The sequence below is a fragment of the Cryptomeria japonica genome, chromosome 4, assembly GCF_030272615.1.
Source record: "Cryptomeria japonica chromosome 4, Sugi_1.0, whole genome shotgun sequence".
Lineage (NCBI taxonomy): Eukaryota > Viridiplantae > Streptophyta > Pinopsida > Cupressales > Cupressaceae > Cryptomeria > Cryptomeria japonica.
In genome coordinates this window covers 212,131,905-212,154,811 of record NC_081408.1, presented here as the reverse complement: position 1 = coordinate 212,154,811, position 22,907 = coordinate 212,131,905, and the positions used below count along the sequence as shown (strand labels likewise).

At 35.3% G+C, this 22,907-nt stretch overlaps 2 protein-coding genes across 15 annotated transcripts; both read left to right on the top strand.

The window, feature by feature from the left end:
- The first annotated feature begins 380 nt into the window (after positions 1 to 380).
- LOC131066792 (uncharacterized) lies at positions 381 to 22,697 on the top strand. 14 transcript variants are annotated; one of them, XM_059219720.1, is made up of 8 exons: positions 381 to 1,616; positions 1,708 to 1,848; positions 12,591 to 12,669; positions 13,110 to 13,174; positions 14,582 to 15,415; positions 15,495 to 16,806; positions 16,908 to 17,206; positions 17,304 to 20,284. In XM_059219720.1, the coding sequence occupies exons 6-8, from the start codon at positions 16,467 to 16,469 to the stop codon at positions 18,066 to 18,068; spliced, it is 1,404 nt and encodes a 467-aa protein (XP_059075703.1). In that variant the 5' UTR covers positions 381 to 1,616; positions 1,708 to 1,848; positions 12,591 to 12,669; positions 13,110 to 13,174; positions 14,582 to 15,415; positions 15,495 to 16,466; the 3' UTR covers positions 18,069 to 20,284. The 14 variants fall into 14 exon arrangements, with proteins under 14 accessions (XP_059075703.1, XP_059075701.1, XP_059075702.1 ...); XM_059219718.1 differs by having other exon boundaries at positions 382 to 1,848; positions 14,582 to 15,141; positions 15,236 to 15,415; XM_059219724.1 differs by lacking the exons at positions 14,582 to 15,415; positions 15,495 to 16,806; positions 16,908 to 17,206; positions 17,304 to 20,284 and adding exons at positions 20,360 to 20,405; positions 20,489 to 20,578; positions 20,666 to 20,902; positions 22,119 to 22,244; positions 22,445 to 22,697 and having other exon boundaries at positions 1,177 to 1,848.
- Positions 6,256 to 6,594, top strand: LOC131875026 (uncharacterized). The gene has a single exon (XM_059219029.1). It carries the CDS (start codon positions 6,256 to 6,258, stop codon positions 6,592 to 6,594), a length of 339 nt encoding a protein of 112 aa, XP_059075012.1.
- Positions 22,698 to 22,907: the final 210 nt, after the last annotated feature.

The following is a 22,907-nucleotide window of genomic DNA, read 5'->3' as shown; positions in this document are numbered from 1 at the left end:
TGTGACCGGAATCCCTACCAGTTATTGGGGTAAGAATCCTCCATGTTATTCCCTTAGCCCTACGAGTCAAATCACAGATGTCCAGTCGTTATTGGGCCAAAGTTAAGCAATAAATGATAGGAATTGCCTTGTAAGCTACGAGTCGAAAAATAGTCTGAAAAATACAGGCCTAGTGATTCCATCAATATTTAAAATACATCAATTTTAGTTTTTAGTCAAATCTTGATTTCATGGATTTCCATGAGACTCTTGGCTTCCAATTGTCCACGTAAAAAGGAAGATGAATATGTAATTCCATGGGGAAAAGTAAGGAAAAATATCTCAATTCGTAGGTTGACATCACAATAACATTTGATCTCAGAAAGCAATTCATTTGGGAAAAAAATTGCAGCCACATGAAGCCAGAGATCAGAATAAAATTCTACAACAAAGAAAACATGTATTGCTACAGACAATAGAAATCAAACTTTTATTAATCATTAACACCCATGTGTATGCTACAGCACAATGCAGAGCTTTTATTTTTTCTTCTTCAATTCAAGATTACAATGCCTCCTTATAGAGGGCTTCTCAGTTGCATGGAGAATCAGAAACAGATATAGAACTAATAGTCCACATACGTGGATAGTAGATCTTGCTAGAATTTCACCGTCCAGTCATACTTAAACTTAACTCTTTGCATAACTGTTTTACGGTTGTTAGAGATCATAACAGAGAGCCAACTATAGATAGCTGAGGATATAGAGGTGCATGCGTGGAAGACATATAGGAAAAGAGGGAACTGATTGTTCCTTATTTCGAATTATTTATTTTATTCTAAAATGTGACTACATGCAAATTCATGCAAAATAGCAATCGACTCATATATGCATACGGGATACATAGGAGATAACTAAGTGTGAAGTATTGACTTAACAGACTGCATGCATACATTCAAGGAGTGAAAGAAATTAATTTGTTCTGACATTCCTCCTTAATTTCTTCATCATCTATTATTCCAAGATTTTGTCTTAGATACTAGCACTACTACATAGAAGGGGCATTTGAGACGTTTATTTAAGACAATATATTAATATTGTCTTAAATACATATTTTAAATGTAACATGTATTTTTTATTGTTTAATTGTCTTAAATTAAGACAATAGAAATTTTTTTTTTCTAAAATAAAATTATTTTCCCCAATTTACTTCGAACTAACTCATCAACGCAATATGTTTCTGCTCTTCGCCTCTTAACTGATTCTAACTAACTCATCAACGCATGTCTCTGCTCGACCGACGGTAGGAGCATAGCTTTTCTGCAACTCTTGCTATCATTGTATTCCACGATCTGAGACTGCATCTCTCTGAGGTTCCCTGTTTCACAGCGTTCATTATCAATGGCGGGTAGAATGGAGGGGTTCTATTTAACCTGCAAAATCCACCCATATTTTCCCATCCGGCTAGCAGAGGCAGGAGCTACGAGGGAAGCAGAAGCACCGGGAGCAGAGGTGGGGATGCAATAGAACAAGCGGCAATTGATCCTGAAGCCATATCCCAATCTGGGTCGAATACATTTTTTCGAGGGTTTAGAGACCGATGCCATAGCCCAAGTTGGGTTGATTCCATTTTTCAAGGTGTTCCACATTTGCATGCGAAAACAAAGAATTTGTACCCTATTGAATGCTTTGGCTGTTGCTGCTAACGTGGATACATTGTTGGGCGCAGGGCGCTCCTTGCAGATTCATCTGCGCCTGAAAATCCTCAGCTCACAATGCAGTAGTTCAGCTTCACATGGCCAGGATAATGCAACTGTGAATGTACAAATCTCTAGGTCTTTTGAAACCCTAGCCACACAGTACACTGAAGGTAAAGTGGTCCCTTTTGAACTTCCTGATGATTTGATTGAAGTTATTTCTGAATGGAAAGTTAAAACTATTGTCCTGTTCTTTCTCAAAGGAGTCCCTGGATTCTTTTAAATGAACCCATAATAACTAGGAATGGGTTATAGAGAGTGTTTGGGGATTTGGAAGACATAAAACAAACAATTTGTACCCGATGGAATGCTTTGGCTGCTGCTGCTAACGTGGAGACATTGTTGGCAGTGCCCTTGTTGGCAGTGACCTCCTTGCAGATTCGAGAGGAGATAAAATGAGATCACTTTACCTTCTTGCATCTCAATGGTTGACATGGTTGATTCTGGAGCTGCTGAAGTGGAGGCATCTTGGGTTTTGACATTTTGATTTGTTGAGGGTAGGGTCGGTTGGGAAGACCCGTGAGGTCCTTTTAGATGCATAGATTCCATGTTTTTAAACTTTAGAATGACTTCCCAACTGCCCATGAAAATTCCATTATTTTTTAAAACGTCCAAGTAGGAATCTAAAAGCCTTGATGGCTGTTGTTTTCTCTCTTATGTTTCCTGTATTAATAGCTATCCTGTCAATTTTGGTGGTTTCCTTTGGACGCAGTTTGTGGCTATTGAACTTATGGTCATTTTTTATAAATCCTAAATATTTTCCTTACGCAAGTAAACTGAAAGGAACTGGAACAAGTCAAGAAACTAAAAAGACAAGAAAACAAGATTATCAGATTTGAAAATTTTACCTATTTTTTGAAACAGACTGCAGTAACACCCAGCCATTTTACAGTTTGTGATGCTGTGAAACCAATTCGTGTGGCCTGTAATAGCATCATTAATTACCGTATCATGATAAGATGTTCCAAACCCAACGGATATATTCAAGAACTTTTAATGAATACATATTTTTCCTTTTGAAATATAGAGCAAACATTGCATATGGCTCTATAGTAGTAGGGACTTTAACAACAACAGAACGCACTGATAGTTAGACAATTAGGGTAAGGCATCAAGAAAAAGTGTAACAACTCCCGAAGGCCATGTTTGGATGTAGGAATGCACAACATTATTTGTAGAACACAACTGATACTTAGTGATTCAATGTTGAACTAGCCACACCAAACAAGGAGAAAAGATCAATGGACTAGGAAACCAGAATCAGCAACATAGGATACTGGTGGTGATGAGCAATCAACTGTTACTGACAAGGTATTCAAGTAATTCAGGAGCAATTTGACTTTTGTGATCTGGGCAGTATTAATGGTTAATTACAATTGCCTTAAATCTGTTGTTTAGCGGTGAAAACTACATACTGCACAAGTCCCCTGTACGTTATAGTAAAAAATATATAATTACTACAATTTTATAACAACTTATTTCAATAATAGGAAACTTTACAATAATGTATATTCACTACAGTTTAACAGTAGTTTACTACAGTATAGGTAACAATGTCCCAAGATTTTTTAGCTGAAAGCATTCATAGTTCATAGCTATAGCCTGGAAATCATTCAAAATGTTATAGCTCTCACTAGCTTTCTGATATTAACATAGAAGGAAGAGAAAGGTAAAGTATAATATAATATCAAATCAAGGTGATAACTTAAAAAAATACTATAGTGCTGATCCAAAGAACAACCTGGTAAGAGGACACAGATAAATTTTGTCAACAAAAAGATGAAAATAATTTTAACATAATTTTATAAAACAAGATAATATTATAATAGTATGAGACCTTTTGCCAGCCAAACTGTTTAAACATTGAAGTAAAAAATAGACGTGAACAATCCACTCTTGAAATCGTCTAATTAGGATAAGATATTCTGTCAACACAGCCAAAAATCGGTTGTTGTTTGAAAGTAGTCACAACTCCAACCCACATCCAACCATGGAAACATTATATTGTTCTTCTTCCAATTGAGTCTACGCGCCCTCCACGTTTTTCCTGTTGTTTTTTAGTTTGTGGTCTTTTAAAGTGTATGCAATGATGAAAGGATTATACTGTTAGTTATATTTACTCTCTTATGTTTTCCTGTATTAATAGCTATGTTTTCTCTCTTATGTTTTCCTGTATTAATAGCTATCCTGTCAATTTTGGTGGTTTCCTTTGGACGCAGTTTGTGGCTATTGAACTTATGGTCATTTTTTATAAATCCTAAATATTTTCCTTACACAAGTAAACTGAAAGGAACTGGAACAAGTCAAGAAACTAAAAAGACAAGAAAACAAGATTATCAGATTTGAAAAATTTACCTATTTTTTGAAACAGACTGCAGTAACACCCAACCATTTTACAGTTTGTGATGTTGTGAAACCAATTCGTGTGGCCTGTAATAGCATCATTAATTACCGTATCATGATAAGATGTTCCAGACCCAACGGATATATTCAAGAACTCTTAATGAATACATATTTTTCCTTTTGAAATACAGAGCAAACATTGCATAAACGGTGCTAAAAGTAAAACATGAAAGCAATCGTAACGTACTGTGCTAGAGATATTTAGTGAGTAGGAACTGTTTAGATCTGAAAAGACACATTCAACATGGAGTTCAGTCTAATCGAATCTGAACAAATCTTGGCAATAATGGCATATGAAAGAGCTAATCTTACATAGAAGGTTTATGATGAAAAGGATTCGACAATTAACATGCACATCCAGTCAAAGGAGCTCAAAACAAATTACAAATCCAAGATCAAACAAAAGTAAAACCCTTTAATTGTTAGTACTGTCAACTTTTTCATAAAATAAAACACTGTAACCTTCTCTAATCTGGTAACCGCTTTGGAAAATCATTTATAGAGCATGTGTATGATGAATCTATATATCCAGACTCTAAGTGCATAGATCAAAACTGAATGAGCTTCTTCTGGGTTCATAAACATAAATGATAGCCTTTAGTGATTGAGATCCTGCGTGGGAAACTCATCTCTACAAACAGGGCAGGTATGATAGCCCCTATATGGAATTAGACTACCCAGCATTACATGACTGCATCTTACCAAAATATTGTTCTTGCCATTACATAGCATGATTACATGTCTGTATCTTACCAAAACATTGTGCTCTGATATTATATGCTAATACCTACATTCAGCTTCTAATATCTTCAAATTGCTAAGAATTAGCTCGCTAAAATGCCCATTTATTATCCTATGTACATTCTTCTGTCTGTAAACAGCTCAATATTAGCGAATATCTCATAACTGTAATACCCTAAAAATGCCCCACGTTGTCAATTTAATTATAAGTATCAACATCTCACACATGTTCCACAAATCAGGGTTTCAATTAAGTCCGATACCAGACAAAGAGTTATACATAAAAATGTGAAAATGAAGCAGAAAATAAAATCTGCTAAATGATGAGTTGCACGGAAGTAAATTTGAGAAATAGGAGAAGTGGTTTCTGGTGTTACTAATGCATATTTCCAAAACAGAATATTGACTTCTGCAATCGGCCTGAGTTCAAGTCCTAATTATTATTTTTTTCATTAACCAAAAATATATGCCAAAATATTAACCACCAATGAACATTAAATATTGTGATAATTAAATACCCAGTATTCATTCCATAACGCTCCTGCAGCTTTTGTTCAGAAAACTGCAACAAGTCTCCAACAGTTTGAACACCAAGATCACTCTCTAAGGAGCTCCCAAGTTTACCTCCCAGCTGTTTCCTACAAAAAAAGTCAGCAGCACAAATTGAAGATAGAAGCCTCCCTGTACAAATAATCAAGGAAGAGATTATCTATTACTAACAGAAACTAAAAAGTTACCATTAGATGATACTCTTTAAGATGAGGCAATTGGAATCTTGGTAGTTAATGGAAACCCTAGTTTGCTGGATCGATTGGTCACAGTACAACTCATACACAGCTCACGATGTTGTAATTTTACAGACAATGTCAGATGCACCGCAGACAAATGAGCATTTAAAACATGATATAAGAAATCTCGGACTACATTATCTGGGCATACTCCTCTCCTTCCATGAAACTGCGTGCAATCTTATCTGTTTTACCAGTAACATTACTGTAATATTATCTGGTAATACATTATTGTTCGCTCAGTATAATCTCTTTACCCACAAACATTACTGCATTATTACCTATTTTTTTCTGAGATAAGATGTGTTGCATCCACGACAAACAATAAAGGCAACCTGTCTTCTTCTAAATAGAGGAATCTTTTCCATGTGACGAGTGTTCCCTGTGAATGAAACGAATGGGATTTCTTTATTCAAGTTTGTTTCTCCACACAGACGTCTCGATCATTCGCAATCATATATTAGCCTACCAAGACCATTGGTACTGTGCTAAGCCTGAATGAGATAAGTTTCTCATAAACCATCATTCAGGGAAAAGTTTTAAATCAGATTTTACAGTGATAAGAGGGACGTTTTCCAACTTTTGATAATGGAAATTTGCATTTTTGTCCAGGGTAATGATGTCTATGAACCGACTGCCAATGTTATCTTAATGGACGGGGGAATTCAGAAATTCTCAGATCCAGTCAAGGTTGAAGAGATATTGAAGAATAATCCGGGCCATTTTGTTTTTAGCTCTGATGGTCTTTACAATGGGAAATTTATATCGGAGCTTCTTCCTCACCAAGAGCTACAGCTTGGGCAGCTGTATTTTGTTCTTCCTCGAAAGAAATTAGAGTTTGTTTTGTGTGAAAGGGACATGGCTTCTCTTCTTTTCAAGGCGAATAATGCAACAGCAAAAATTTGCTCTTCTAAAACTCGAGAATGAGTGCATCCACTGTTTAACATGCATCCTTATTCTGATGAAGACGAGGAATGTTCATCACCATCATCACCACCATCATCTTCTTCTCTGTGTTGGGTTAAGGGAGTTCGATCGGGTAGAAAAGAGTGGAAATCGAAGCTTGCACATTACTACAGGAACAAAATATACCTTAAACTCCTTCATACAGTTTCCCCCTCAACCAAAGATGCCCCAAACAAATTGTTGATACTGGGAGACTGTTTCTAAACATATAACATTACAAATTACATGATTGAAATATGCATTAACAACAACTCTTACAGATTTAGCTTAACTGAAAACTACAGTGTGCTCTATATACAGGAACGAATATGACAATAGTGATTACTTACAAGGTTGTCAAGTTAGTTGGAGTTTCTACTTTGTGAAATCTATCATCAAGCCAATCCAAAGTAAATTGCGGTTCCACGATTTCAACTCTAAGATCAGGGACAAAAGAAGCCTTAACTTGCAACCACAGGTGCCCAATCTTCTCATCACAGATGACATGTTTCAGAGAGCTTAGTTCACAAACACTTTTGGGCAACCTCCTCAAACGAGAGCACTCTCTCATGTCAAACTCTTTCAATTGCTTGAGTTGACCTATCTCCTCTGGAAGTTCTTTCAAGCCCTCACACAGTGAAATGTCTAAAAATTCCAGCAGCCCAAGTTTTCCAATTGATGCCGGAAGTTCTATCAGCGCTGGTAATGCTGATAATCTCAAAATTCTTAGAGACCTCAGATTGCCCAGATCATATGGTAACTTTTCAACCAGATGGAAGTTGGTAATAGACCATATCTGAGCAGAGGGCATACGACAGATGTCTGTGGGCCATTCCTCCAAATCACTGCAGTGGTCGAGGTTAAATTCTTGTAGGTTGGTGTTGCTGAATGTGGAAATATTTCCAAAACCTTCACATAAGCTTAGAGATAGTTTGTCTAATTTTTGTATTACTTTAATTTGTTCTAAAATAGTGGGTACATCCAACTTCTCCAAGCGAACGCTCCTGAGCTGAGTGAGTGAAGATAAGGCATCTAAACCTTCTATTGTGACCCTCTTCGACCTGGCTAAAATGTCATTATAGATTGAGCACCTCGCAAGTCTCCCAAACTTGCATTCTATAGGACAATTTTACTGGTAAATGACCCTAAAGTATGCCTCGTTAACTTTGGTCAAAGTTTTCATCTTTGTTAATCTTTCCTCTTCAAAGACGGTAGGAAAAGATCGGCCCTCAAGGCATAGCTATGACTGGTTCAAACGTCACTAAACGCTGAGCACTTTACCTTACAAAAGTATTCTATTTCCACAACTCCTATGTACAAGTATCCCCAGTCATAATGGTTTTAACATCCTGAATCATAACATCTCCCTGAAAAAGAGTTGTTTTTTTTAATCCTCGATCATACCGTCTTCCCTAAAATGGATAAACTTTTTTTCATCCTCAACCATACCATATCCCCTGATAATGGAGATGGCATTCACTGTTTGCTAAAAGTTGAAAAAAAAAAAAGAAAACAGGGGGAAAAATGACATTAACCTGCAAGAGGAACAGCGATGATATCCCCAGCCTTGATAGCAGCTGTCCCTAACGCATTAACAGTCATCAAATCTGTAACAGAGCCATTCCTCCAAATCACTGCAGTGGTCGAGGTTAAATTCTTGTAGGTTGGTGTTGCTGAATGTGGAAATATTTCCAAAACCTTCACATAAGCTTAGAGATAGTTTGTCTAATTTTTGTATTACTTTAATTTGTTCTAAAATAGTGGGTACATCCAACTTCTCCAAGCGAACGCTCCTGAGCTGAGTGAGTGAAGATAAGGCATCTAAACCTTCTATTGTGACCCTCTTCGACCTGGCTAAAATGTCATTATAGATCGAGCACCTCGCAAGTCTCCCAAACTTGCATTCTATAGGGCAATTTTACTGGTAAATGACCCTAAAGTATGCGTCGTTAACTTTGGTTAAAGTTTTCATCTTTGCTAATCTTTCCTCTTCAAAGACGGTAGGAAAAGATCGGCCCTCAAGGCATAGCTATGACTGGTTCAAATGTCACTAAATGCTGAGCACTTTACCTTACAAAAGTATTCTATTTCCACAACTCCTATGTACAAGTATCCCCAGTCATAATGGTTTTAACATCCTGAATCATAACATCTCCCTGAAAAAAGAGTTGGATTTTTTTAATCCTCGATCATACCGTCTTCCCTGAAATGGATAAACTTTTTTTCATCCTCAACCATACCATATCCCCTGATAATGGAGATGGCATTCACTGTTTGCTAAAAGTTAAAAAAATAAAAGAAAACAGGGGGGAAAATGACACTAACCTGCAAGAGGAACAACGATGATATCCCCAGCCTTGATAGCAGCTGTCCCTAATGCATTAACAGTCATCAGATCTGTAACAGGGCCATTCCTCCAAATCACTGCAGTGGTCGAGGTTAAATTCTTGTAGGTTGGTGTTGCTGAATGTGGAAATATTTCCAAAACCTTCACAAAAGCTTAGAGATAGTTTGTCTAATTTTTGTATTACTTTAATTTGTTCTAAAATAGTGGGTACATCCAACTTCTCCAAGCGAACGCTCTTGAGCTAAGTGAGTGAAGATAAGGCATCTAAACCTTCTATTGTGACCCCTCTTCGACCTGGCTAAAATGTCATTATAGATCGAGCACCTCGCAAGTCTCCCAAACTTGCATTCTATAGGGCAATTTTACTGGTAAATGACCCTAAAGTATGCCTCGTTAACTTTGGTCAAAGTTTTCATCTTTGCTAATCTTTCCTCTTCAAAGACGGTAGGAAAAGATCGGCCCTCAAGGCATAGCTATGACTGGTTCAAACGTCACTAAACGTTGAGCACTTTACCTTACAAAAGCATTCTATTTCCACAACTCCTATTTACAAGTATCCCCAGTCATAATGGTTTTAACATCCTCAATCATAACATCTCCCTGAAAAAGGGTTGGTTTTTTTAATCCTCGATCATACCGTCTTCCCTGAAATGGATAAACTTTTTTTCATCCTCAACCATACCATATCCCCTGATAATGGAGATGGCATTCACTATTTGCTAAAAGTTAAAAAAATAAAAGAAAACAGGGGGGAAAATGACACTAACCTGCAAGAGGAACAACGATGATATCCCCAGCCTTGATAGCAGTTGCCCCTAATGCATTAACAGTCATCAGATCTGTAACAGTGGTCCCATACTTAACCCCTAACCCAGCAAGCATATCCCCAGGCTGCACAACATAAGACAAGTAAATAGCAGGCAATCCATTGTCGGTCCCATTGAAGCAACTGCAGGGCAATGGAATGGTCAGCGACTGCCCCAAGTCAATAAGGTTAGGATCACTTATACTATTAACCACTCTCACTTGCTCAGCAGTAACCAACCCTCCAAACACACTGTTTGCAATGTTGTAAAGTGTATCAGATGCCCTGACCTTGTAGGTCACGGAGCTGCATTGCCTTAGGCTATTCACACAGTTGCAGGTGACAGGCACCCTAACAAAGTACTTTGTAGGAAGTATCTGGTTCTCTATATCCGGATAAGATACATCAATACCATTAACACCCAGAAGGGCAACAGGTTCTACTTGGAAGCTTGATGCTACTTCTGATATTTTTAGGTCAGTGTGCATGTTGTAGCCCACCATTGCATTGCAGGTATCTGAGCCAAGAGAAAAATAGGCACTTGTTCAAATAAAGAAGAAGAAAAATGAGATCAAATTCTACATGCAACTTTGCTCCCACTCTAAAGATGGAGTTGTTGCCTAATTATTATTTAGGCGTATCTCCATTTTTTACTAGGAGACAAGCTTTGTTTGATTCTATCACTTGTTTATGGATGGGGTCTTCTCGATTGAATTTAGGGTTTTTTGGCTTTGTGTATTCAAAGGTGGTTTTATGTTAGTTTAATTATATGTTTTTGAGCTGTGCCTCTTAATAGGCTTTGATGGCTTACAATCATGATCTGATATAATAACTCTTTCATCTTTAATATAAATGGATGCAACCCCTCAGTTGCTATCTACATACCAAAAATAATAACAATAAATGATAAAAATATGCACCTATCAAAAATCATTTGGGGAGTGGAAATGTGCTACAACTAACATTGTAATGAATTTGGAGCTCCATGAATTGATTTTTGAATAAGGGGAAAGGCTGGATATGTTACCTAGATGGCATTGGCTACTAGGTATGCTAGATAAGCATGCTAAGTTAGAAGTAATGCACTTAAAATTTTGTCAAAAAAATTCCAAACTTTTCAGACCCTCTTCGAATTCAAATTACACAACATCACAAATTTCAGTCTTTTCATTGTTTTGACAAATGGTGGTAGAAAGTACTTGCTCGCAGAGAAGTGTAACACTAGAACCTCTGTCTCTGAAAAATCCATATCATACCATTGATTCTCATCCATAGAGCCTGCAATAGGTCAGTCACATATACAATTGAATTAGAACATTCCATATCATACCATTGATTCTCATCCATAGAGCCTGCAATAGGTCAATCACATATACAATTGAATTAGAACATTTTTTACGGTGAAGAATACTAGAAGTTAAACATAAAGAATTTATATGGAAGTTATTGTTGCTTCAATCGTATAATTATTCAATGATGAGAAAACCACTAAGGGTAAAATCTTTTAATATTCAAAATACCCTGGATCATATGCCACTAAACAAGTTACCTGTGTGAATAGAGACAACTTGAGCATTAAATGGTCTACCATTAAGCATCTGTCCCCACTCCCCTGGCAAGCTCAGCTCTTTCGTGGGCATGAATAATCTCTTCCTATGGACTATATTGTCCTGGCTTCCCAAATATATAGCCAAATCTCGCATGACATCGTGCTGATAAAAGTACAGAGCCGGAGGCATTTCCATAAGAGATTGTTGCTTGGCTTCTAATAATTCAGACACAATATCAACTCAATGTTTTAGAAAAGAAAATGATAGCAAGAAATTTAATATATATAACTTATAAGAAGGATAGAAAAATACCCTGAGCTACTGACAAAATTCAAGAAATTTTTTGTTGCAAGTTCCCACAACATCATAAAGGCATCTTACCTCTCCAGCTTTCAAACATAAACCCAAATGTCCAGCAGCACATCAGCACAGATTTTCTTGTTCTCTGGAAATAAGGCCAAATCTACGAAGCATTCCCTCCCAAAGTCATCGAAGAGATCAACATTGGTCTTCAAGAATCTAAAAATCCCTTCTTCATGATCACTATTATAAAGATCAGAGCCTAACTGAGTGCGTGTCATTGCTCCTGGTGTAAAACTCAATGCTAGTTGGCAGAAAAATCTAGTAGCTTTTGTTGCATTAAGTTGTATATACATTGAGCTTGTTCTGTGGCAATCTTTATTTGAAAGATGCCGGAGGGAGATAAGCCATTAAGTATCTATTATTTTTTAAATATTATTTCATGTTTCTTTCTCATGGATTATACTTTTCCTCCATTTTTAAGGGTTTTATTTCTTTCGATTTCTCTCTCCATCTTTGTCAAAGAGTATGCTTCCAGTGCCTTAAGATGTTTCAATTGTCCTACCCTTGATTATGTGTAGAGCTAGATTTATGCTTGGTCTTTTCTCTATTATCTACTTTTTAATTTTATTTTTTTTATTGTTTCATAAATTTATATTCTCTTTACTGTCATGAATTTATATTCTCTTTACTGTCATTATTGATTTTTGATAGTCTTTAGATCTGCTCTATCTTTAAAACTTTGATGGCTCTCTTTGTTACTTATTCTCTGCTCCTAGGCATGATTAACCTTGTAGGGTTGCTGGGAAAGGATCTCATAAAGATAATAATAATGACATAACTTGCACTTATCATGACCCTCAAAGCTAGAATGGTTTGTACAGTTATTGGAACCTTTCAGAATAATATGAAGATATTCTTTAATTGCACATTAATCTAGAATCAGAAAATTGACGAAGTAATTTGGAAATTGCAGAAGGGAACAACACCATTAGTAGAGAGAAAGCAAATATAAGGAAAGCGAATTGAACAAATCAAGCACTTTGCAAAGAAAGGTATGTTTATAGATGTTCAAGTTGTTATAATTTTATCTTTAGTAAATCATTATTATATCATTTTATGAAAGATTTTCATCTACTTGTTGATATTCACATATCATTCCTTTATATAATACTTGTTCATAGAGAAATGTTTATGGAGAATTATTTAATCCTTAATGACATCTAATCCCTGCTAGAATTTAATAAGTAAAAAAAACTACTAAAAGAACTCCCTTATAAATTGAAAACAAAAATGAGTAGTAAGTAAGAACTTGAAAGCTTTTAGTTTTATACATAAATTCACATTGAAGATGATTGTGAAAATAGTCTAAGTGTAGTGTTGAGGACAAGGAAATTTGGACACATAAATCACCTCATATTGGGTTGCATAATCTTGGTATTTACTCTATATTTTGTTGCTCATTATGTAATTAATTTAAATCCATGTATTTCAGGTTATTCTACCTTGGCAATTCTATTAGGGCTATTTTCTTGTTTTCTATATGAAATGGCAAACCAGGTATTTATGTTGTTACTTTTGGTACTCGCAGTATTTTTGGTATTTGAGACTGAACTTGAACTGGCATAGCTCATGTGTAATGGCATTGTTAATGTATTATTTGAGCTTTAGTATCCTCTTTTCAATATCCTTATATCACATTGTCTTAACTGTCTTTATGCTGCAACATTGTTGGCAAATGAAACCCTTGTCAAAATGAGATCATTGAATCTTGATGGTTCTGGTTGGACTGCTTTTTATGGTGATCATTACTTTGATATTAGATTGTTATCTGCTGCACTAGTTTTGACAATGGACCAAGAGTTCTCTTGATAGTTACATCACGATAATGACGAGTTCTTCAATTTCTACGTGATGCAAATCTTTGTGATGCAAGTCTTTTTATGCCCAAATGAACTATCTTTGAAGCCATGCTGCTCATAGCTTCTCATTATGGGACTGCTTATGTTTTGAATTATTCACTATATCTTTTCTTTTGAGAATACCTGTCCTCTTTCTCCAAGTGTGACTTGGTACTATTAATGTAGACTATACCTTACCTGAGCCCAAGAGAGGTTATTTCCACTTTTGTGTATCTCACCTTAAAAAGACGTTTCCAAAGTTTCAAATTTATTAAGCTATAACATATCATGCACCTAAGAGACATCTTCTTTTCAAAAAGAAGAAATACTTGAAGTAAAATCTGTACTCTTATTGTTGATAGTACATGGTGCATTTAGGGAAACACCACATCATCATCATCTGAATATTCAGATGAACGAGCAGCAAGACCTTCTCTAGGGACAAATGAATACTTCAATGAAATGGTATATTACACTTGCAATAGGTGCCAAAATAGGAAACTAAAGAAGCGACGACTTGTCGGTATCCATAGATTGAACTATGGGGTTTATATAGAAGAGGTACACTATAATTAACAAATTATTATTCTTTAAATAAATAAAGATGCACATTATTCAATACAATATTATTAATCATTTCAATTGGTTTTCTGATAGAAAGCCGCTTCCAGTTCACAATATTCTTGAAAAACCAACAGATGTCGTCGTTGATAGCCACTCTCAAGATGAAGAACAAGACACAGTGATGGATGAAGAGACTTCGCAGATAAATGAGGCTGGTGTCAATGAATTCATCCAAGACTTCTACACATCTTTTGAAGAAGTTATTGATTCCCCCTAGCTCAGTTGGCTAGGACACTTGTTTTCCCAAATGCAGATACTTCTATATTGGCAACAGTTATGTTGTTGTTGAATTTGAAGGTTACACATGGATTGACAAATACATGTTTTACTAATATATTAAGGTAGGATTCAATATTCCTATAAATTAATGCTCTCGATGTCTTAAATTTTTTGAATAATGTGTATACTTATCTTATAAAAAACATTTTGTTGCATCATGTAGGCTTTTGGCAAACAAAATACTTCCAAAGGACAATAAGTTGCCTCGTTCTCATAGAGAAGTATCTTCAGTAATGAAAGACATTGGAATGGAGTACAATACATATGATGCATGTCCAAATGACCATATATTGTACTATGGAAGGAATGCAAATTTGCAGCAATGCCCAATGTGTCACACAAATAGATATCGTCAAGATCAAGTATCCAAGAAGGTTCCTTATAAAGTACTACGACACATTCCACTAAAGCCAAGGTTCGAGAGGATGTTCAAATGCAAGGAGTTGGCAAAATATATGGATTATCATTTACGTGGGAGGAGCCAAGATGGTGTCATGCGTATGGCCGCAAATAGCAAATATTGGAAAGAGATTGAGGAAAAATGGCCACATTTAAGAAATGAGCCAAGGAATGCAAGAATTTCTTTGGCAATGGATGGTGTAAATCCTTTTCGAGATCTTAGAACAACATATTTTGTTTGGCCAATTTTAATTATTAACAACAATCTTCCCCCTTGGATGGAAATGAAAAAGGAGCACGCAATGTTAACTCTTATCATACCAGGTACTAGAATATATGAATGCAGTGATTTCTTGAATATTATATTAAAATATGTCAATTCAGTTAAACCCTGATAAAAAAATTCTTGTTTACTTAGGGAAGTATCAGGTAAAGGATATGGATGTATACATGGAGCTCCTCATTGATGAGCTTCGTGAATTATGGGATGGTGTAAATATGCTTGATGTATCAAGACCTATCAATGATAGAAACTTCCTCTTTCAAGCAATGCTTATCTAGACAATTCATGATGCCCCGGGGCTCTCTATTTGTTGTGGTAATATATTGTAAATTGCATTTATAATTATAGTGTCCATTGTACCATTTAGTAAATGTGGTTTGCATTATTGTTTCAGGGCTACAAACAAAGGGGAAACATGGTTGTCCATCATGTGGGCCAAAAATGTTGTATAGGCAGTCAAAGGATCTCAATAAACTATATATGATGAGTATAGACAATTCTTACCACAAAATCATCACTATCGAATACGTAACAAATACATGTTCAATGGAAAGGAAGTGGAAATGAGGAAGCCAAGAAGGATGAACCCTGTTAAGTGGAAAGCAATGTATGACAAAAAAGAAGGGACAGGCTTTCCACCAGGAATGAAAAGACTCTCTATTTTCTACAAATTGGACTATTATGAGAACTTGCCAATAGCCCACCTATTTGATACTATTCACATTGGGAAAAATGTGGCAGAGTTCTTGTGGAAACATCTAAATGGAATCAACCTTGAAGCACAAATAAAGTTACGAAAGGACCTCCAAGTTGTTAATGTCATGCCCAACATGTGGTTGCATGAAAACAACTCATATAATCATGCTCCGTGGACTTTTACATCAAAGGAGAAAGAAAACATCATTGATACAATGAAAAGCATAAGATTTCCTTCTGGCTTTGGTGCAACATTAAAAAACTTATTCACGAGAGATGGATCAGAGTTCTCGGGCCTAAAAATACATGATTGGCACAATTGGATAAAGGTAACTTTGTAGTACTTGGAAACATAATTATGAATTTGTAAATCCTAGTGATAATATCAATTCATGTATATTATTAACATTATTATTTGTTAATGTTCATGCAGTATGTGTTGCCTGCAGGAATACCAAGCACTTTTGATTGTGATGTTAGTTTGACTATTTACAAATTATCCAAATATTTGAGGCATTTTGAATCGATCATTCGTACTCTTCCATGACTTACAGTTTTGAAGTGATCATAAGTCTTTATTGTAATACATCTCAAAACTTGTAGGTGGTTCTCATCTAAAGAGATACATCTAGATGATTTGAAGTATTGGAAGAGGAATGTTTCACTTTTGATGTGTGATATTCAAATGTGCTTCCCTCCAAGCTTTTTTAATTCTCAAGAGCACTACCTTGTACACCTGGTAGAAGAGATTGAACAATGTGGTCCTATTCATATTCGAACAATGTGGCTTGTGGAGAGATATATGAAGGTTTTAAAACAATTTGTTAGGCAAAAGGCTCGACTGCAAGGGTCCATGGTTGAGGGGTACATGGTTTTCCAAGCGATGGTTCATTTGAGTGAGTACTTACCTCAATTCCATTTTCAAGCTCCACAATTATGGAATTATAACCAACCTCAATCATTTGAGGGAGAAAAATTAGAAGGTCAAGGGACTTCAAAGAGGATAAAAGGTATACAAAAAAGTTGGAAGTAGTTGTTTTTATCTTAAATTTTATAATACATGGCTTTAAATAATTATTAAATCATTGAACAATTATATTTGTCATTGTAGATGCTAAGGAGTGGGAAGCATTACATTTGTATGTTGCATACAATTCTGACTTTATGTTGGAATGGATGGAGAAGTACACTGAACAAAAGAAATTAGAGGATGAAAAGGCATGGGCCAATATATATAATATACATGGTCAAAACACTGCTCGAGGATTGCCTACAAGCCATAAAAGAAAATGGCCAGAGAGATGCTCGTGGAGTTGGCTAAAGACCAATATTGAACACGAGGCAACAAAAGGGAGGAATAGAGTGACACAACAACAACTGAATTTCATGAAAGGATCTGTAAATGGGGAGGTGATACATATATAGTAACATATTGGAGATATTTAATAAATTCTCTTTTAACTTTTGCATTCTCGAATCTAATTAGCTAATATTTATATGAATTTAGGTAATATATTACAAAGGAATGTGGAATTTTGGTCATCACTTTCGCATCAAAAAGGTTGATGAAAAGAGACAAACTTATGATTGTGGAGTTTCAACATCATTTGAGGTGGAATGTCGTTCACATGCAAATGATAGACAACCAATCACAAGCACACTTCACTATTATGGAGTGCTGGAGGATATTATAGAGCTTGATTTTATGTCTTTCAAGAAAGTTATTTTTCATGTTGAATGGTACAAGCTTATCAAAGTGGGTGAAGAAAAAACTATCTTTATGCACAACAATGGATTCCATATGATTAATACATGTAGGTTTGAAGCCACTTCTGAACCTTATGTGTTTCCAAATCAATGTGACTATATATTTTTCATTCCAAATTTAGAACAACCTGGTTGGTCATTTGTTCTTGATTATGATCCAAGAGGACGAAGAGTAACATATGTTGAAGACAATGAAGATGCAGAAGTCCCCCTTGATGATGAAAATAACATAGATGGAGATGATGAAAATTTTATTGTCAATGATGCATATGACCAGGATGAAGATCATGATGAGTTTATTGAAGTGTTCGAAGGACATGAGCAACCACATGGGCATCAAGTCCATGAAGATGATGAATTTATTGATTTTAATTTGCTTGTAGTTGAAGGTGATGAAGATCATGAAAATGCTAGTATTAATTTATTTGTAGATTTAGGTCCCATTAATGATGAGGTATTTCTGCCATCAAATGACAAAATTTCATCTGAGGATGACATTGTTTGATCACCATGATCACTTTAATGATCTCTATGTCTTTTATGGCTACACTATGACCTTTATGGTTCTTAGTCTGATCTCTATGAATGCTATCTTATTTCATACAACTCACTTGCAATATTTTTTACTATTGATCTCAGTAGATAAAGAAACAAAACTAACTGGTAGTGAGGATGTTTTAAGAATTCATTACTCACCTTGAGCAGTAAGTGTGTGGAAACTAGAAGATTGCCCCGTCCAAAAGATAGCCTACAAGACAAAAACACAATTACATTGTCAATTCATCTAACAATATTTGCTTTTGTTTAAAAATCAGAATTTCATAGTGCAATAAAATCATAAAAATTAACAAGTGGGGTAAAAAAAAAGTCTAAAAATTGCTCTATCTCAAAAGCTGGAATTAATAAATCATTCACACTCTTGCCTTTCCTTTGTAGATGAAGAAGGCTAGTAATTGGAAGTTTGCCCTACCTTGCATGAGTCTAGATCGGTTCTGCTAGAGTTTGCCTCTGCTGAGAAGAGCATTGATTGAAAAGCTAAGTAAAAACTCTAAAAGTTAACAGAAGAGGACACTTGTATGGCGGAAGGGGTTGTATTGGATGAATCAATAGATGGAAGATCATTTTGCTTTGATATTTTCTAGTTGTTTAGAAATTACTTTTTAGTTTTTGTTTGTATAAGACAACAGCACATCTTGCAGACATCCTTGCAAAGTGCTGGCATCCTTGGAAAAGAGTTCTATCTTCTGGTTCTTAGTTCTTCAGTTCCTATATTTTTCAATTCTGCTGCTATATTTAAATTTTTATTTTCCAATTTTCTATATTCATTAGCAGATCAAATCTTTATATGCTATCTTGCTTTGATCAAGCATATTTCAATTTTATATAGTTAAAAACATTATAAAGAGTTGACTAGCATAGTTTAACAGTAAGCTAGTTGAACATCAATCTCGGTTGGTTGAATTTAATGTGATATTACTATAGAATTCAAAAAGGAAAAATAAACATGCTAAATAAGGAAATCACAAAGAAAAATATTAGAACTGTAACAACAGATTAAATTAATTCATATATCTGCAAATTTTGTACAGAATCCACGAGCTCAAAAATATGAACACCAAAACTAGAGCTAACTTCAAAACTGGAAAGCTACTCAAAGACATTTATGAATGACTCATAAATATTTATAAAAGTGTATTACCAAAAGACAAGGCAAGACAATTAGAAGTAGAGCAACCGTTTGTCATCTACTGGTTGATCTTCCAGACTTTGTTATTTTGCAGTGTGCACTCCCAGGGATTTCTATATAAAGAGAATAGGATGGTACACAACAATCAATATACCCGATTCTCCTAGATCAGTTGCCATTGGTAAGTAATGGACCCGAATGCAGAAAATTGAGACAACATGGAAGAATATTCTGCAACCGGTACTCTAGCATATCAATTCCATTTGTGAGGTATCTGAACAAGTTGGACAATCTTGAAGTGTGTGATTCCATGACTTGATTTGCTTTTGATGCCATGTTGCAGTTAGGATTTATCTATTTTGGCTGGAAATCTTCTACTACCCTTATTGCATCCAACAAATGCAGAATGTTAAGATGAAAGAATATGTATTAAAAGCCATATCTAGACCAAGATTAGCTGAAAGATTGAGCTCATAGGTATCAACTCTAGTTGCTTGTATTTGGCATTGGTCTTTACAGGATTGTTTGCAATTGCTGCTGAATCAACTGAATATGTTCTATAAAATTAGCAAATTTGTCAACTTCCATGTGGACTAATAAGTTGTCGCAGTTGGCAGCGTGGAACACGTTTCAATAATGAATGTCAATGGCTAGAAACCTACACACCTTAAAAGGGCTTTTGGTTTGTAGAGTCTTGGAACTGCACATCCCGAGAAGATGCACAATCATCCTACTTACCATTCCATTATGTTCACAACTTAACTCTTGAATTAAACACACTGTCATGTCAGTTTTGTTTCTATGGTCTATTTATGTTTTTCTATGGCCGTTTAATGTGGATAAGGATAGAAGAGCACCAAAAATCTACATATACATCTCATAGCATTCTTCCATGGATTATGACTGTGATTATGATTGTCTTTTCTGTATTTTCAAATTTTTTAGAGTATACAAAACTTTTTCTAGTGGCCATGGGTGCTATATGCATATGTTCTCTAATCAATATTTTCTTATTTTTATGTCATTTTCTAGTTTTTAAAGAATGTGGTCATGGATGCTACCAATTCTGCTATGGGGGATCCTCTGATCTTAAATGCTTTGATTGATAGGTTAAAAAATGGACAAGGGCAATAAATTACTATGATGGTGCATGAGGTAAGCTTGAAATTTATCTTTTGTATGCTAAATTATCTTATGTTACCTATTATATTATGCTAATTTGTGTTTGTGGAATGCAGGCAATCTCGAAAGTAACTCCATCGAGCATGAATCTTGTTGGCATGAAGGATCCAGCTGTGCCCTCCACTACATCTACTGTTGTGCCAAACGTAAGATTCAATCATATGTTTGTGTGGGTTTGATTACGTTATTGTCACCTATTATACCATCCTAATATTTATATTTGTGCCTTATAGGATATTTCAAGGATTACTCCAACAAACACTAATGTTCCTGATGTGGGTTCAGTCAGAATTCTCCCACCAACAACCGAACAAGTTTCCTTGAGGAGTCTCATAGATTCAGAGTCAAGAATACCAAGGCTCCTACCAGATACTCCTGAAAATGTTCCAACCAGACAAGAAATACTTGTACAAATTCAGTTATGGGAAAGGGCATTGTTGGAGAGTGCAGGGCCTACCTCAGATGAACAGGTAAAATTAATTATAGATTTTCATTTTCATAATTTAACAATTAATGATTTTTTATTGTGTTTTATTTTCTTTAAACACTGTGATTAGAACTTTATTATGATTGGTCATTAGCCTTTACTCAATGGTTTTCCTCTTCATTTGTAGCATTGTAGATACTTTGGTCACTACAACTTAAGATGAACTGTCTCTGTTACATGTAACATCCTCTAGATAATTCTTCCTAGGAATCAATCACAAAGATGGAACGAACATAATCAGAACTATGAATGCTTGCACACCAATCCCAATCAAAACAAACAAAATCAAAACTACGGATATTGTCAAATAATCTCTCTCTTTATTGTTCGACCTTCATTCTTGTTGGCTACTGCAACTTGAATAGTGATGTATCCAAGAATGTCTTGGATCATCTTCATACTATTGGCTGCTTAGAAATAGTTTCATATTTTGGTTGGGTTTCTGACAATTTCACAATCTCACTGTAAATACAGGAAATAAATGACAAAGTGATTGATGCACCTATAGGAGCATCTCCCTCAACCCCTAAGACCACAACAATATCCTCAGTGACTATAAAAGGAATGCAAGAAGTTACAATCTTGCTCACCTCATAAGGAAATGTCTTGAAGGATGAAGTGGGGTTAAAAATTTTTCACTTTATTTTTCGTTGTGCAGAACAATTATTTGGAAATACCATTCAAATGGATTGGAGGAAGCAATCCAATGCTAAGAAAGAGGAACTCTTTAAAGATGTCATAACAACATTTGGAAATCCAGGTTTTAATAAGGATATCATTCTTGATATTGCACGGAAATACATGCACTCTAAACGAGATAATTTAAGGTTGAAGCTGACAAAAGACTTGAGATATCCACGTCCAGCTTGGATTACAAACCAAGTGACATGGGATGAACTCATGAAAGATGCCAAATATAAGAGGAAAGCCCACAATAATCCAAACTATAGGCCATCTACACGACGAGGATCTAAAAGACGCCTTCGAGATACAACAAAAGCAACCCAAGCTAGGGTGTCAAGTATTGGATCCCATAAATTAGGATCTGGTGGGTATAATAGCATTCATGGTGGTTTGGTGAGTGAATATTTTCATCTACTGTATTTTTCTTTTTCATAAAAAGTCATGAAAAACTTCTGAGTTAATTATATCTTATGATTCATTATACCTTGTAAATTTGGTTATGTTTGTTAATGTAGGTTCACCAATTTCAAAAGGAAGCTTCAGAGGATGACCTAAAATATGCTTTATTACATGGTTCCCAAGGCCTACAACAACATTTGGTAGATCGAGGGGAGATTTTAGTGAGTGGTCATGAATCTGAGGTAAGTTCTTTATAATATCATATGACTTATGCAATAATTTAACTAGAGGTATTAAGTTATTTAAATAAGTTAAATTGTTTTGTGTATAGGAAGCCCAATAATTAAACTCATCAGGTAGTGAGCATCAAGAGGAGGTAGAGGATCATGATGAATTGTTTGTTGCACACAATGATTCAATTGTCATTCTTGAAACTCGGCAGGAAACCATCCTTGAATTTCAACAAGTGGGAGACAACAATATTGAGGAGGGTGTTCAATGTGATGAACTATCCACACCCACAATCAGAAAGGTGCCTCGTAAAAAGAGGACACAAAGCAAGATGATGGATAGAAACAAATGAACAAAAGACATATATGCTTCCTATAATTGTTTAGTTTCCATTGCTATTATAAACCTAATTTATATATCATCATATTTGTTTAATTAATACTTGTGAATTTATTTATTGTCAAGCTCTTCCTTAAGAACATGTGGTGTTGGCTATTTCTGTTTCTTAAATAGTTATCAATTTTGATTAGGAAAGTAAGTAACTGTAATTGGTTTACAAGTTGATAAATTCCAGTAGCCTCACACTAATGATACCACATTGATAAATTATAACTTTCCATACATAAGCGGTGATAAGGGTTGGAATTCGCTCTTTAAGAAAATAAGCAGTGCAA

Coding starts and splice junctions, on each gene's coding strand:
- LOC131875026 (XM_059219029.1), top strand. CDS start 6,256: ATGGAAATTTGCATTTTTGTCCAGGGTAATGATGTCTATGAACCGACT.
- LOC131066792 (XM_059219720.1), top strand. CDS start 16,467: ATGTGTGATATTCAAATGTGCTTCCCTCCAAGCTTTTTTAATTCTCAA. Junction 16,807..16,907: donor GACTTCAAAGAGGATAAAAG/GTATACAAAAAA, acceptor TTGTCATTGTAG/ATGCTAAGGAGTGGGAAGCA. Junction 17,207..17,303: donor AAGGATCTGTAAATGGGGAG/GTGATACATATA, acceptor ATATGAATTTAG/GTAATATATTACAAAGGAAT.